General features: G+C 39.0%; 1 protein-coding gene across 10 annotated transcripts in view; it reads right to left on the bottom strand.

Annotated features, from left to right (window-relative positions):
* The window catches only part of Ubr4 (ubiquitin protein ligase E3 component n-recognin 4), a 133,469-nt gene that overhangs the window by 101,226 nt on the left and 16,908 nt on the right, over nucleotides 1–15,335 (bottom strand). For all 10 annotated transcript variants that reach the window (XM_047542310.1, XM_047542320.1, XM_047542326.1 and 7 more), the window contains exons 10-20: nucleotides 15,154–15,213; nucleotides 14,870–15,060; nucleotides 12,379–12,478; nucleotides 12,100–12,237; nucleotides 11,278–11,395; nucleotides 10,332–10,519; nucleotides 8,933–9,092; nucleotides 8,730–8,815; nucleotides 2,398–2,567; nucleotides 787–1,069; nucleotides 34–169 (exon numbers count right to left, since the gene is read on the bottom strand). In XM_047542310.1, coding sequence (XP_047398266.1) covers nucleotides 34–169; nucleotides 787–1,069; nucleotides 2,398–2,567; nucleotides 8,730–8,815; nucleotides 8,933–9,092; nucleotides 10,332–10,519; nucleotides 11,278–11,395; nucleotides 12,100–12,237; nucleotides 12,379–12,478; nucleotides 14,870–15,060; nucleotides 15,154–15,213 — 1,630 coding nt within the window. The remainder of the gene's footprint in view (nucleotides 1–33; nucleotides 170–786; nucleotides 1,070–2,397; nucleotides 2,568–8,729; nucleotides 8,816–8,932; nucleotides 9,093–10,331; nucleotides 10,520–11,277; nucleotides 11,396–12,099; nucleotides 12,238–12,378; nucleotides 12,479–14,869; nucleotides 15,061–15,153; nucleotides 15,214–15,335) is intronic.

Raw genomic sequence — 15,335 nt, 5'->3', positions numbered from 1 at the left:
AGTATGCCAGTTTCTTATGACTACGTTTCTGACCTGATGAGAAATGCTTAGACCAGTTTTCTTCTACTTCTTTGAACCCATGATAGAGAGGAGTGGTCACCCGGCGGCTGCTGCTGTCCTGGGATCCATTTGCCCATCCAAAAGGAGGACTCAACAGATTGTGCTGAACCTTTTAAAATAAAAATACTCAAAATAAGATACACAGTCACCTTTTTAGCTTTTCATCCCAGGCAAGATAACAGATCAGCGTAACAAGCCAAAATGAAATCTTAATCTTCTGAGACTTCTTTTGGAAAGCAATTTTTGACAGAACATAAAAGAAATAGTGCTCAATGAAACATTTTGAGAATGCTGGACATAATAACAACTAACTTGGCCTCCCATCCTCAGACTGAATCCTTACAAACAACTTTACAAATCCATAAAATTCACTGTTTGACCATTCTTCAACCACCAACAAATACTTATTGAGGACCAGTGTTCAGGTCACTGTGCAACACACAGGTAAAGTAGAGTAATTCAAGAAGAACACCTGTGAACACAGCCTAAAATCTAATTTTAACAAACGTATCAAATCAAGTAATCTACACTTGTCACTTCTGGCTAAATATAAAGTGCAACTGCACATACGAAAGTTCCAGGAGCTTTCTAATCCTACTTATAAATTTACATCAAATACCTAAACCCTAAAGTGAGCAGCACAGGTCATTTGGGTCTTGATCATAACAGCAGAGAAGAATCAAGTTCTCAGTAATAGTAAAGCAGACAGAATGTGTTGGTCCATACCTGCTCAAACAGATACACAGGGGCTTTGGAGTATTGATGAAGCAGATAATCGAAGATCAAAAGGAGGCGAGCCAGGACAAGAGGCACAGAACGCATCTGAGCCTCCAAGCTGACACTCAATTCCTGGATGATCTGAACAAGCAGGGTCAGTATGGCCCGCCGGCCTTTCTCAGACAGGTGGTGGAAAATGAGGAGAAGCAGCTGCAGGTGCTCTATGTTCAGATCTTCTGTCTCACTGGGTACCAGTCCTTGTAGGGCATTCTGCTTCATTGTAGACAAAAACCTACCAGAGAAGAAGGGAGAACATATCTACAGAGAAAACACCAGCAATACCTAAGTTTACAATATCCAGTGTTGGAAGTTAAACTTTTTAGACCCAGTCACTAAGATAACAAATTAAAGAAGAAAAAGAGCTACACGATAAAGGCAAAAATTAAATTTTGCCTACAAAAAAGATAAACTTAGCCCCCAAAATATTTACAAGAGTGCTCTGATTCTCTCAATCATGGTCACAGTAGCATCACTGTCCACACTGCTATTTGTGACAATGGAAAGAACAGTAAACTCCCCAAGAAGTGTTACTGGTGTTGCTGTTTAAAGAACCTGGAGATGTAGAACCAATCCAAATACTTCTTTCCCCTATATTTTGATGGCCTCAGTCTCTTTCTCTCTCTCTCTGTCCACACACACACTATGTGTGTGTGCGTGTGTTAAAGACTGAACCCAGGACACTTACTACTGACCTACACCCCAGCCTGATTCTATAATTTAATTCTAGTTTTGATAGTTTAGAGGCTAAAATCATTGCATAATAATAGTTAAAAATAAATCAGACACAAAATAATAAAAGAGAAATTAAAATACTTGAGGATGTGTCAGAAGAGCTTTTATGCAAAAAAAGAAATAAACATAGCATGTAGCCAACTGTGTCCACTGCCTTTGGCTATTAGGAAAGAGATTTGTGTTTTAATAAGGCCACCCTTCCCTCACACACCCCCACCGCCAGCTCCCGGCCTTTTTGCAAGATTCCACCAGGAAAAATATAGTGGGCCTCTGGCATTCAAGGAGGTTTATGATTTCTCAAATCCAACATTAGAGCTATTTGATCCTAGAATGAGGAATAGAAAACCAAAGCCTTTTAGGAAAACAAACTGCTTTGAAGACTTCTAACCATGTAAACAAAAATGGCAAATACAGGTCCATCTAAGGAGGATTTAAATGATTAATCTGAGCTTCCCCCAAGGAAACAAATTCTTTAAATTTTATCCAAAAAAGACTGCAAGTCACTCTAAGTGGTTTCATGTTGAAAGCAAAATAACCAAGGATAGAGTTAGCTTCCTAGCTCCCTCTGTCTCAAAAAACCAGGTCAGGATAAAATTGGTTATGTTCAGGATTCAGGTTTTATCTAATAAATATAACCCAATCGCCCACGTGCTACAGGAAGGTTCTGCAGCCTGACCACAGGTGGTGCGCATCTTCCCACAGCTCCCCCATCACTCCTCCACCCTTCTCTAAACACACCAGCACAGTAGCATCTCAAAGGTTAACTATAGGGAATTCAAACAAATAAGGACAGTAAATCTTTATCTTCTTCTCTTGGAGTTATCTTACCTGTCCCAAACTTTAAGGCATTCAGGGACATCAGGGTCACCTTGTGTGCTAGCTTTATGTTGCCAGATGAGCAGGAGACGTGAAAGTACAGAGAGGCCTTGAGGGTGAATGTACAAGGGCCAAGGTCCCTCAGAAAAAGGAGCGACTCCCAGCTGCTGCAACAGTATGTTCTGACAAGAAAGACACACATGACACCATTAGGGGAAAGACACAGGACAAGGCTAAAAAGTCACTCATGCTCCTTAATGCTCCTTTTCTTTTTTTCTTTTTTTTTTTTTTCTTTTTTTCATATTGGACAGAGTAAAGAAAAATGGATCCAGAAATTCAGAGGTGATATGGAGAAAAATCATCCAGTTCAACAAGAGAAAAATATAAGTAAAAAATTATTAATATATCCCAATAATACCCATAGTTCAATTCATGTTTGAAACAGGCTCCCAAAAGGAGAAATGCTTTGAGAATTTCCAAAAGAAAACTTTAAAAAAAATTTTTTAGCTGTAGATGGACACAATACCTTTATTTATTTATTTTTATGTGTTGCTAAGGATCACAGAGCCTCACACATGATAGAAAGTGCTCTACCACTGAGCCACAACCCTAGCCCTAAAAGAAAACTTCTTGACCTGTAATAGCTGACTATCTCTTTCATAACCAGTTACATAAGACCAAAATAGCACCCAAATAACCCAAGGTGTGGTGAGATGCAACAATTTGTCAATCCAACTACTCCGTAGTAACAGTACTAACAGAGCACTTCTGCCTATAAGATACAAGGGGATTTAGAACTAAGCAAGGCCACTCTTTGCTGCCAATTGTAAGAGAACTTCTAAATGAGCTTCATTTTCAGGTCAGTTAACTATTAACTACAACTTGTGCAACTTATTTTCTCACAGGCACACACACACACACACACACACACACACACACACGAGAGTAAAAAGATTACCAATGGGAAAAAATGTGCAGGACGTTTTCTTTTTTTTTTTTTTTTTTGGTATTAGGAATGAAACCCAGAGGCACTTAATTACTGAGCCACATTCCCAGCCCTTTTTATTTTTTATTTTGAGACAGGGTTTTGCTAAGTTACTTAGTGCCTCACTTAGTTGCTGAGGTTGGCCTTGTACTTGCGATCCTCCTGACTCAGCCTCCCAAGCCACTGGAATTACAGGCGAGTGCACAGCTCTGCATATTGTTTAAGTGAGGGTTTGTGTTTGCATCTTTCTGTCTGCTTTTTTAGGCCTCAGAGCCATAAGCAATGAGTAAACATGTGAGACAAAGCCCACCTGCCTGTAATCCTAGTCACTCAGGAAAGAACTGCAAGTTTGAGGCCAGCCCAGACAAACTTGGGGAGGCAGCTCAGTGGTAGAGCACCCCTAAATTCAATCTCCAGAACGGTAAACAAAGAAATAGGAGCAAATTTTCCAAAGGAACCTGGTTTTTAAAGACCTCTCTATCACTTAATTTTTTCTAAGAAATAAAACCACAAAATCCTGAATGAGTCATCCCCCTCCACTCTCAAGATCCCTCCTCCCGCCACCACCACTGACATCCCCTAGGTGGGAGCCTTAGCCCTGTTGTTCTCCCCCACTCACCTCACAGTTTTGGGACACGTCAAAGGCTGCCCACATGAATAATTCCTGAAGTCATACAGTCAACCTGAATTTTCTAACTCTCTAACTTCAAACTCATATTTCCAATGATTCTTCTAGATACCTTCCCCTTACTGGCACCTCACAACTTCATATTTAAAATGAAAAGCATCGTGTACATATACAAATATGTAGCCACACACATCTCCCTCCAACCTCACCATCCCATATAATTCAAGACATCTTTATTTCTTCATGCCTATAATAAGCAGGTGTTCAATGAATATGAAAGAACCTAGAAACTGCAGTATTAAATAGTAATATTATTATTAAATAGCAATATTATTAATAGCTAACATTTAGCTGTTACTATACTATTTGCCAAGCACTATATTTTTGCCATTTTTGTGTGATAAAATATCTTAACATAAAATTCACCACTTTAACCTTTTTCATGTACACTTCTGGCTTTACATGTGTACACATTATCATGCAACCTTCACCACTATCCACCTCCAGATCTTATTTTCAGCTTCAGCTGGGTCTGCCCTAGTAGAAACTCATTTCCCATTCTCCCATTAGCCCTGGCACCTGCCCTTCCACTTCCTGCCCCTATGAACCTGACTGCTCTGCATGGAACCACACAGTTTGCCCTTTTCTACCTGCTTCATTTTACTTAGCATGTTTTCAAGGTTCATCCACACTGCAGCATGTGCCAATATTTCCTTCCTTTTTAAGGCTGAAAAATATTCACTGTAACAAATTTTATCCATTCAAATTTTGATGGCCACCTGGGTTGTTTCCATCTTTTGACTAGTGTGAATTATACTGTTATGAACATGAAGTATGCAAATTGTGTTCAAGTACCTGCGTTCATTTTTTTTTTTTTTTTTGGGTATGTAAGTGGAATTGCTGGGTCATATGGTAATTTTTGCTTTTTTCAGTATTGGAGGAGGAGACCCAGTGCATGATAGGCAAGCACTCTACTAATGAGTGACATGCACAACCCATTTGGTAATTCTAGATATAATTTTTTGTGGAATTGCCATTCCATTTTCCACAACAACTACACCATTTTACATCCATACTAGCAATGCACAGGATTCCACTTTTTCCACATTCTCACCAACACTTATTTTCTGGGCTTGTTTGTTTGGTTTTTTGTAATAGCCTTCCTGATGGATATGACATGGTACTTCTGTTGTTTTAAGCCAGGCGCTTTTCCCCTGAGATACTAGGGATTAAACCCAGAGGCACGCGACCACTGAGCTACATCCCCAGCCCTGCCAGGCACTATTGCAAACACCAAGCTCTGGGTCTCCATGTTCTCCAGTGTTCATCCTACTACCACACTAAACGTATAAAAACATACTCCAGTGGCTCTCCACTATTTCACTTCCTTTATGTGGATTTCAAGACTCCTTAAAATGTGTCCTACTGAGTTAGGGTTGTGGCTCAGTGCATGTGAGGTACTGGGTTCAATTCTCAGCACCACACATAAATAAATGAATAAAATAAAGGTCCATCAACAACTAAAAATACATATAAAAATATTTTTAAAAATCTGGCCTAAACTATTTGGTATCCTTCCTCACCAACATGAATGCTGTATCATGAAGTGCCTAACCTCAGTGAGCACCCTCCCATCTCCTGCATGGCACTCTAACATGATCCACCTACTACACCACGGCACGTGCTACCTTTCCACTCCCACGCCACCCCTCACCGAGGGCATTCTCCCTCTTCATCCAACTCCCGCTCCACTTCCTCTACTGGACACCCAACAGTCTATTACATTGGCTATCTGTGTACCTACCACCCTATATTCCTAGATGACAGGGTTTGTTTCACCTTTGATTACCTCACAGCACTTAGCAAGGTACTTTGTTCCTTTATGGTACTAATACTTATTAAAGAAAGAATCTAGGGCTGGGTGCAGTGGCACATGCCTATAATCCCTGAGGCTTAGGAGGCCAAGGCTGGAGGATTGCAAGTTCAAGGCCAGCCTGAGTAATTTAGCAAGGCCCTAAACAACTTAGGGTTGGGGATATAGCTCAGTGCTAAAGTGTCCCTGGGTTAAATTCCCAATACCAAAAAAAAAAAAAAAAATCAAGGAAGACAACCTTCCAACAAAGGACATCCTAGAATCCAGTAACGCCAAAAAGAACCCTCCAGCTACCTTAACACTTTACCAGACTGCTTGATCAGAAAAATTCATAAAAATAACAGAGAGGACATGCCAAGTACATTTCCCCACAACCTTTCAGCAGAAAGTCTACCTTCAAAGATATTCAAACACCACTAGTTTTCATTTCTTCTCTAATTAGTGAATAACTTACTGGTCTTTCTCAGTCAGAATCATAGTCCTTTAATGTCCTAAGACCAAGACAAAGACCAAGTTTAAGGCTTAACTTCTGTACATTTATTTTCACAGATTGGGTACACTTTAAGTTTCCTCAAGGACACTGTGTGTGTTGTCTTGCCACAGAAGTCAGGCACCTGAGTAAAGATGATTTTCACATTACTCTAAAGAAATAATAAGTAGGGAAGGGAATTCAAGTGCAGATAGATTAAACCAATTGTCCTTTACTTTCTTCCATCACAGAAAAGAAGTTTGGGGGAAGAATTTAAAGTCCCATGTTTGGAGATGGAATGAAAAGGGAGGTTTAATGATTTTCTTTGCCATGAAAAAAGTAGTTGATGCAAACAGACTTCATGTTCACACAAGGTCTGTAGTTATTTTTAAATAAGAGGATAACATCATTATAGGAATCTTAAGGATTCCTATTCTCCAGAGAAAAATATTTCTTCCTTATTCTTTGGGCAAGTTTAGGCAGGAAAAGATTACATCTGTGAACTTTGAAACTTCCCTAAATAAACCTGATCTAGGAACTGTCAACTTTGGAAACACACCTGTACTGTCTAGAAGGACACTGTGGGCTATATGCTAACTGAAGCATTTCCTTTATCTTAGGTCAACAACCTCTCAATTCAATTTGTTTTCTGCCAAAATACATTTTTCATTTAAATGAAACATAAATAACCCTCCCAACCTCCATGCTACAGGTGCTGCCAAGCAAATGCTTTACCACTGAGCCCTGCCCTCAGCCCACATAATCACGTTTTTAAACAAAAGGCATTTTTAAGAAACTTCTCAAAATATAGCTTCCTTGATGTTGTCCCTTTCAGAACAACTGACAAGTCCTTAAATTATATGTTAATCCTATGAATCTAAAATAATCCTAACAGTAACAAATACTTTTCAAAATATATTCAGGACAAATAATTGGAGACCTACCTAATTAAATCCTATTGAGGGAGGAAGTATCAGGTTAACTAAGAATCTGCATTATTTTTATTTTTTAAGGCACTAGGGATCAAACCCTGGGTCTTGCACATGTTAAGGCAAACATTCTACTACTGAGCTACACACCCAGACCTGGAATCTGCATTTTTAACAAACGTGCCCTGGAATCCTTATGGACTCTGATGATATTATGAAATTATCAAAATAGACTGCAAGCCAGGGCAGTGATGCATGCCTGTAATCCCAGCAGCTCAGGAGGCTGAAGCAGGAGGATCACAAATTCAAAGGCAGCCTCAGCAAAAATGAGGTGCTAAGCAACTCAGTGAGACCCTGTCTTCAAATAAAATACAAAACAGGGCTGGGGAATGGCTCAGTGATTGAGAGGCCCTGAGTTCAATCCCCTGAACCCTCTCCCCTACCAAAAAAAAACAAAAACAAAAATAACCACACACACTGTGAAATGTTGGGGAAAAAATGCAAATCCACATGATTTGACACATCAATGGTGGTAATAAAAACTGTTCCAGCTACTTTAGAGACGGTTTGGTCTTATGTGCTGGAGGTCACACCTTGTATAACCTGGCTCCTAATTATATTCCCTAAAGAATCACTTGTCCTTGTATAACAGGGGACCTGTATAAGAAAAATCAGCAACAGCAGAAGTAGCAATAAAACCTAGACATAACTCAAATGAACTTCAGTGGGAGTGGAGAGGAAAAAGCTGGTAGTTGTCACAATGGAATATTATATAGAAATACACAATACAGATGAATCTTGTCAATACAATACTATATAATTAATATCAAGAAAAAAAGAAAGCCTAAAAAGATTGCATAGAGCATGCTGTCATTTGCTATAAAGTTAAAAACAATTTTATTTTTTAACTTAAGGAATATAGACATGTATGGAACAGAGGAAATGACAAACTTGAAATTTAGGATTCAAAATGTCAGTTACTTCAGTGGAGACAGAACTGTAAGATTATATGTTCACAGTAATGAGTTTGCAAATAAGTATATATTTGAGAACATCTCTTTCCTTTAATTTGATTGATCTTTTAAAATGCATTTTAATTCACATCTGTCAACCATTACTATTGAAAATTTTTTCCTATGTTTCTTGGCCATTTATATTTCTTTTTTTATAAATGGATTTTTGTATATTTTATCTGCTTTCCTCTAGGTATAATTATTAGGGTTTTGTTTTTACAGTTTTTACCTTTCTTTAAGCTTACTGACTTGGGGGGAAAGGATATATTTTCTTTTTCTGGAAATGGTCCTATATAAGGCACAGAGACATGTAAGAATAATCTCTCAGTGCTCTTTACAGCAAGGTAAATCAAGAACAAAACATTCTTCAACAATTTGAACAACTGCATCCTATAGGAGCTGATGTAAAGAGTTCCTGGCCTACTTGGCCACACAGTGCACACAAACCTGCAGGTTGGGGGACTGAAGGTCAGAAGTCACCAGAGAGTGGTTGAAGTGATAGAGAGCAGCAGCAAACTCTTCATCTGATGAACCTTCAGAGAGATGGGAAGTCAGTTACTCAAGCAGCAGTTACTGATGCATCACAAACACCCTGCCAACAGCCACACTCCACAATAAAAATCCACTAAGCACAGAGTCCGCCTACTGACCCTTGAGTCCATCTTTGTCCACCTCCTTGATGATACTGGCCAGAGTAGCCATATGGTGTTCTGAAAGAGACACACTCAAATAATTTCTGATAAAATTGTTCCGAGAGTTCAACATGGAAGAGGTAATGAAGTTCAAAATGTTGGACGCCAGACCTAAGAACTAAAAGGAACACAAAGCAACTCATTATCAGGATCATAAGCCCCAAGTTCTTACAAACCCTTATTATAAACAAAAATATGCCCACAGGTCTCATGCAATAAACACAATGAATTAAAGAATCATATTTAAAACCACTTCCTAAGTTTAATTATGAGAATTTTTCCTACATAACTCTACCAGTTATATAAAATGATATGCTAAGGCAATACAACAGACTTCAGAATATATTGTGTGAAGATAAGAATTTCCAACTACTAACCCATTTCCTTTGTTTCTCGAAGGGCCTTTGTCCAGTTCTAGAAATTAGCAGAGTGAATTCTGATACCTATACTTTTGCTTTTTTTGCAGTGCTGGGGATTGAACCCAGGGCCTTGTGCTTGACAGGCAAGCACTCTAAGAACTGAGCTATATTCCCAGCCCCCTAATACCTATACTAATGATTATTACACATACATAGAATTCTTGGCTCTTTACTTCTCTATTAATTTTAATTACTGAATAAATATTTTATGTTCATAACCTTACCTATTCTGTAAACTGTATGAAACTAAGAATTGTATCTGAGTCATTCACTGATAAATTATGTGTCAGGGGCTGACACATAGTAGATAATCAATAAATACTGGATAAACCAATAGTTAGGAAACACATATGATATGTCAGACCTATGCTAAGGTTTTTTCAAATGTTTTTCTCCCAACATCCTTAGAGGCAGGTACAATCGTTCCTACATAAGGAGACAAAACTTTCTTTTTTTGGTACTGGGGATTGAACCCAGAGACACTTAACAACTGAGCCACATTCCCAGCCCTTTTTTATATTTTATTTAAATAAACTATATGAGTTGCTGAGGGCCTTGCTAAGTTGCTGAGGCTGGCTTTGAACTCATAATCCCTCCTGCCTCAGCCTCCCAAGCCACTGGGATTACAGGTGTGCACCTAGCAACAAAACTTTTTAAAGCTTAGAATAAGTAGTTCAGATTCTTACCTAGAGTCAGTGAGTAGTAGACATAGATAGTTCTGTCTAGTCTACAGGCTGTGCTAATAACCATCAATCAGAGAAACAATACCAGAAGTACAAGCTATTTAATAAAACATAAATAATACACATAAGTTCTAAGCAAAAGTATATTTAAATGCTAGTCATCCAACCTATACAATGTTTTAGTTTAAATGATCTGCTTCTCATAACCATTTCACTCAAATCCTCTCCCACTAAACCTCCGAAATTCACTCTTACCAACTCAGGATCTTTGCGACTAGCCAAAATGTTGCCCTTCTCACCAGGAGCTTGCTTACTGGGGCTTTTAACTCTAGGAGAGCTCTCCAGTGGAGGGGGTGGGGGAGGGGGTGGAGGTGCCACTTTTTCTTTACTTGGGGAGATGGTCTCCTCAAACCACTGGCCCAAAATAGGCTCACTGTCATCATCTGAATAGAGAAAGAAAAAGCAAAAGAAAAAAAATTTTTTTTTTTCCAAATCAGAAAACAAAGGACATTCTGATCATAGAAGTAGTTACAGAGTACATAAATTTGTCAAAACTTCTCTAAATGTATACATAAAATGAGAGCATTTTATTGTATGTTATAACTCAATAACACGCAATTTTTTAAAAGAAATCCAACAAAGGAAGAGAAATAATTTCACTTTACTGATAATAACTCAAATGTTTTATGAGAGGAAATTGATACTTGTTTTACCAAAGGTAAACTCTGAGATGATAAAAATCATACCCCTCTCAATATTTCACATTGCTCTCACAACCTTAACTGAAGAACGAGGCAGGAGGGAACGTTTGGCCCTGTTGTTCATTGCAGTCTTCCATTTCTCCCCCATATTTATTACCCTACTACAAACCTATGAACAACAGCCCAACCAAACACCTCAGATGTGATCTTTAGAGTTGCACTGAGAAAACTGTACATAGAGGTCTCATTACAGGGGTCAACACAGGGAGAACTATGAACTTAGATGTATTCTGATTTTGGTGGAAAAGGAGCAATGTGAGTTTAGCTGAAAGTAGCGTTCCTCATTCATTCTTCAATGTTCAACTTGCTCTTATTAAATATCATATCATCTTTGAGAGCACAAAAAAGCCAGGCAAGTGAACACAAAATGGGAACCAAGAAACTATGGAACCTGTTGCACTCTATAACGTAGCCGGGAAAGAAAAAGGAGAGGCCTCTACCTTGGCTGCTGTCCTCCTCTGTGCTACTGAAATCATCCTCGTAGTAGGTGTTGGAGTCGGTGGAGGCACTGGCGTCACTGCTCATGGAACCCTTCCTCTGCCGTTGCAGGACACATGCCTAGGAAATGACAAGATTTCTGTAACTGACGATCATAAAAACAGAGCCATTCTGCTTAATCTCATTCACCACATGAAGTATTTTCTCCATATCTTTAATTTTTTAGATCCAAGAGTATCAGACCTTCTGGTCTGTGCCTCCTCTGAGGATCATGCCCAGTAACGAGACCCTTGTGTTAGGGAAGACATGGTCTCCACTCTCACGAGACTTAGACGACTGATTAACCAATGCTCTAAGACAGAGAAGATGTAGGGAACAGACTGTGTCTGGCTAACGGGTGTTTCTGCAGCTAAGCTACAGTGACCATGCAAATGGTGGTACTCACATACCAGTTGGTGGTAGTAACAGACATGGTCTAATTACACTATATAAAGTTAAACTGAAATTGGGGCATGGCACACACCTATAATCTCAGTGACCTGGGAGGCTGAGACAGGAGGATCACAAGTTCAAGGCCAGCCTCAGCACCTTAGCAAGACTCTATCTCAAAATAAAAAAATATAAAAACAGGGCTGGGGGATGCAGATCACTGGTAAAGAACCTCTGGGTGGTTCAATCCCTAGTACCAAGAAAAAAAAATCCTCTCCTCAAAACAATTACCACAAATTTGGGTTTTTACAGAGCATGGTGTATGGTGAATCTTATTCATTTTGAGAAGGGTATTTAAGTTCTTCCAAATTAGCAATGGTTTGATTTCCACTCACCTTTCTGTAAGAAGTTGAGAGCAACGTCAAGAGCAGGTTTGTCAGAGGGACAGAGTCAATTAGCCGTTGAATCCTTTGTATGGAAGTGCTCTGGGCCATAATGTTCAAGACAGCAGGGGGACCATCTGTCTCCCGACCCTGAAAATATCAGTATCAAAGGGAAATTAATGATATGACTTGTGGGGGGACAACACACACCTGTGTTAATAGATCAAGCTAGCTGACCTCAAAGTGGATCTAGCATTTGATATGCTGATTCCAAAGTAATAACCTCCTCACCTTATAAAGAGCCTCCACTTGCAGGTCTTGAAATAGAGATGTTAACAGCTTGATGGCATGGTTTGCCAATATCACTGAGAGTACCCCAAATCCCTGATGCCTACACAAAGAAAATGGAAAACACAGCCTTGAAATAATTACCAATGAATTATAGTCTCTAAAATGATGTATCTTGTCATTCTGGGGTCTTACATCCCTTGTAGGCTCTATGAACCTCCCTTACACTCCAAAAAAAATTATACATACACACAAAATTGGCATTTAAACAGAAATATAGTCTCCCTGAAGCCCATCCATGGACTGCCAAAAGATCTGCAGACATCAGAGCAAGAACTCCTGGACTAGAAGAAACTTTTAAATCCATGGATTTCTGGAATTTAAACTACCAGTTCAAAGCCATTGTGGTCATATAAAAATACTAACATGTAAGCGTTAGCAGGACTTTTAAATAATCATTCTTTTAGGAAGAAAAAGATAAAAATTACCAACTTATATAGAATATCTGGGAACTAACCAAAGAGAATAAAATTTCATATCCCATTTGAATAAAACCTTCTATATGCTCAAAATATCCACTTGACAAAGGGTTTATAAATCAAATATATAACAAGACACGTAAGTTAATAAGGAAAAAATAAAGAGGAAAGCTGAGACAAAGGACATAGGCAGTTTACAAAAAAAAGAAACACAAATGACCAATAAATAGGTAAATAGGAAGAAAACCACACTAGTAAGTACAGAAATATAAATAGCATTTTTTCCCCTCTAAGATTAACAAACATAAAAATTAACCATACCCAGTGTCAAAAAGGACATGGGGAAATGTGCATATGAACAAAGGGTGGGAATGCAAATTATAACTTATAAAGAGTTGTATGGCACAATATTTTAGAATTTAAAATATTTGTGTCCTTTATCATCACAATTGTACTTCTAAGAATTTACTCTAAGAGGACAGTTAAACAAGTTCCCAAAAGTTGACATTTCAGGAGATTTACAAGAAGTATGATTTATTCCTGGGCATGGTGGCAATCTTAGCAAATCAGGAAACTGAGGCAGAAGGATCACAAACCCAAGGTCAGCCTTGGCAATTTAGCAAGATACTGTCTCAAAATAAATAAAAAGCGCTGGGGGTAAAGCTCAATGGTAGAGAGCCCCTGGGATCAATCCCCAGTGCTTAAGGAAAAAAAATTATCAAAACAAGAAATCTGGAGCAAATTAAGTATAAATCACTAAGGAAATTAGTCAATTATGATACAATTACATAGCAGAATATTGCCAGTCATTAACAAACTGTACAGAATAAGACACCAGCTTCCCTGCATCCTCCTTCCTTCTAGGTCCCTGCAGCCTAGTCTTCACACCAGCTAGGTTCTCAGATCACCAATAAATCAGGTCACATCTCTCCTGGTAAAAACCCTCAGACAGCATTTAGCTCTAGATTATTTGGCCACTGGCTATCTCTGTGACCTAATTTTCTGCCACTTTCTCTCCTTAATTTCTCCACTCTACTCACACTGACCTTGTGATCCTCAAAACTGCCAATCACACCTCTGCCTGGAATCTGAACAACTCTACCTCAAACACTTAATGGGTTCACCCTGTCACTTCATATATGGTCTCTATGTACTGTCTTCAGAGTCCTTTCCAGTTCCGTCTCAACTAATAACAGTCCCTATCACTCACTAGCCCCTTGCTCTGGCTTCTTTTCCTTCCCAACACTTACATATGATATTCTACAAGGTACTTAATGGTATATTTGTTTGCTATTTCTCCAATTAGAAAACAAATGCCACAAAGGCAAAGATACTGCTCTAAGTGCTATATCCTCCAAACTCCACAGAAAAGAGCTGAGAACATGGTAGGCACTGAAAGAATACATAAAATCCAGAAATGCCTGGGTTTAGAAAACTAAACCTTGAACAGCATATGAATCATATCTCCTCCTTCCAAGAAAGGGTGGCAACAGTGGCCAATGTGCCAGGAAGCACTCCATCATGATCTGATGACATCCTCACCTCACAGGTTAAACATGTGCATAAGCACTCAACTCTATATCAAGGGAGCCCATTTTACAACACAAGCATTTTTTTCTAAGTTGACCTTGATAATAATTCTAAAATACCCATTACAGATATTTTCTCCTTCTGAGAGATGAGAAAACAGGGTCAAAGGAAACCAGTGACTTATCCAAAATCCCACAGATTGTGGACCATGATCATTATCTTCATTGTTAAATTCAAACCAGGTAGAATTTAGGAAGTTGAATCTTTCTATTGATAAGGAGAGGAGAGGCTGCAAGTGCAACTCAGTGGCAGAGCATTTGCTTGGTATGTCCAAGGCCCTGGGTTCAATTCCAGCACACACACACACACACACACACACACACACACACACACCCTAATACAGAGAGGAGAAGAGTTATACTAGCCCTTCACCAGTGAGACAGCACAACAAAACCAGAGTGGCAGCCACAGGAACAAAAACATACCCTTTGCCAGGCCCCAGTTTGGGAGAGCCTACTCCTTCTTTTGTACGAGAAAGGATGTCTCTGACTCGGAGGGCAGCCAGCGGATCCTTCTCTTTCCCCTTATCAGCCAAGGCAGTGGGACTGAGATTCAATATAAGGAAAAGGCTGTTCAACAAACACCAGGCGCCCAGCAACTGGAAGTTCTGGTAGTGCTGTTACAGAAGGCACAAAATAAAACATGAACATGGAGACATTCATACCTTATAGACTACAAAATAGGAACCCAGCAGAGACATACTTCTTACCTCACCACCAGCCCGGCGGGAATTACTTATTGCTTGCCCAATCATGTCATAGATTTCGAGCTGTTCAGCATCAAACAGACACAAAAAATTTCAGCAAGGTGACATATTTCATTATTAATACTAAATCTTAACCCTAATTAATTTAACTTGAAGAGTTTAAATATCCACAGGTCACTTTTCAA

The sequence above is a fragment of the Sciurus carolinensis genome, chromosome 1 (genome assembly GCF_902686445.1).
Source record: "Sciurus carolinensis chromosome 1, mSciCar1.2, whole genome shotgun sequence".
Classification (NCBI taxonomy): domain Eukaryota; kingdom Metazoa; phylum Chordata; class Mammalia; order Rodentia; family Sciuridae; genus Sciurus; species Sciurus carolinensis.
This window is presented reverse-complemented; position numbering and strand designations above follow the sequence as displayed.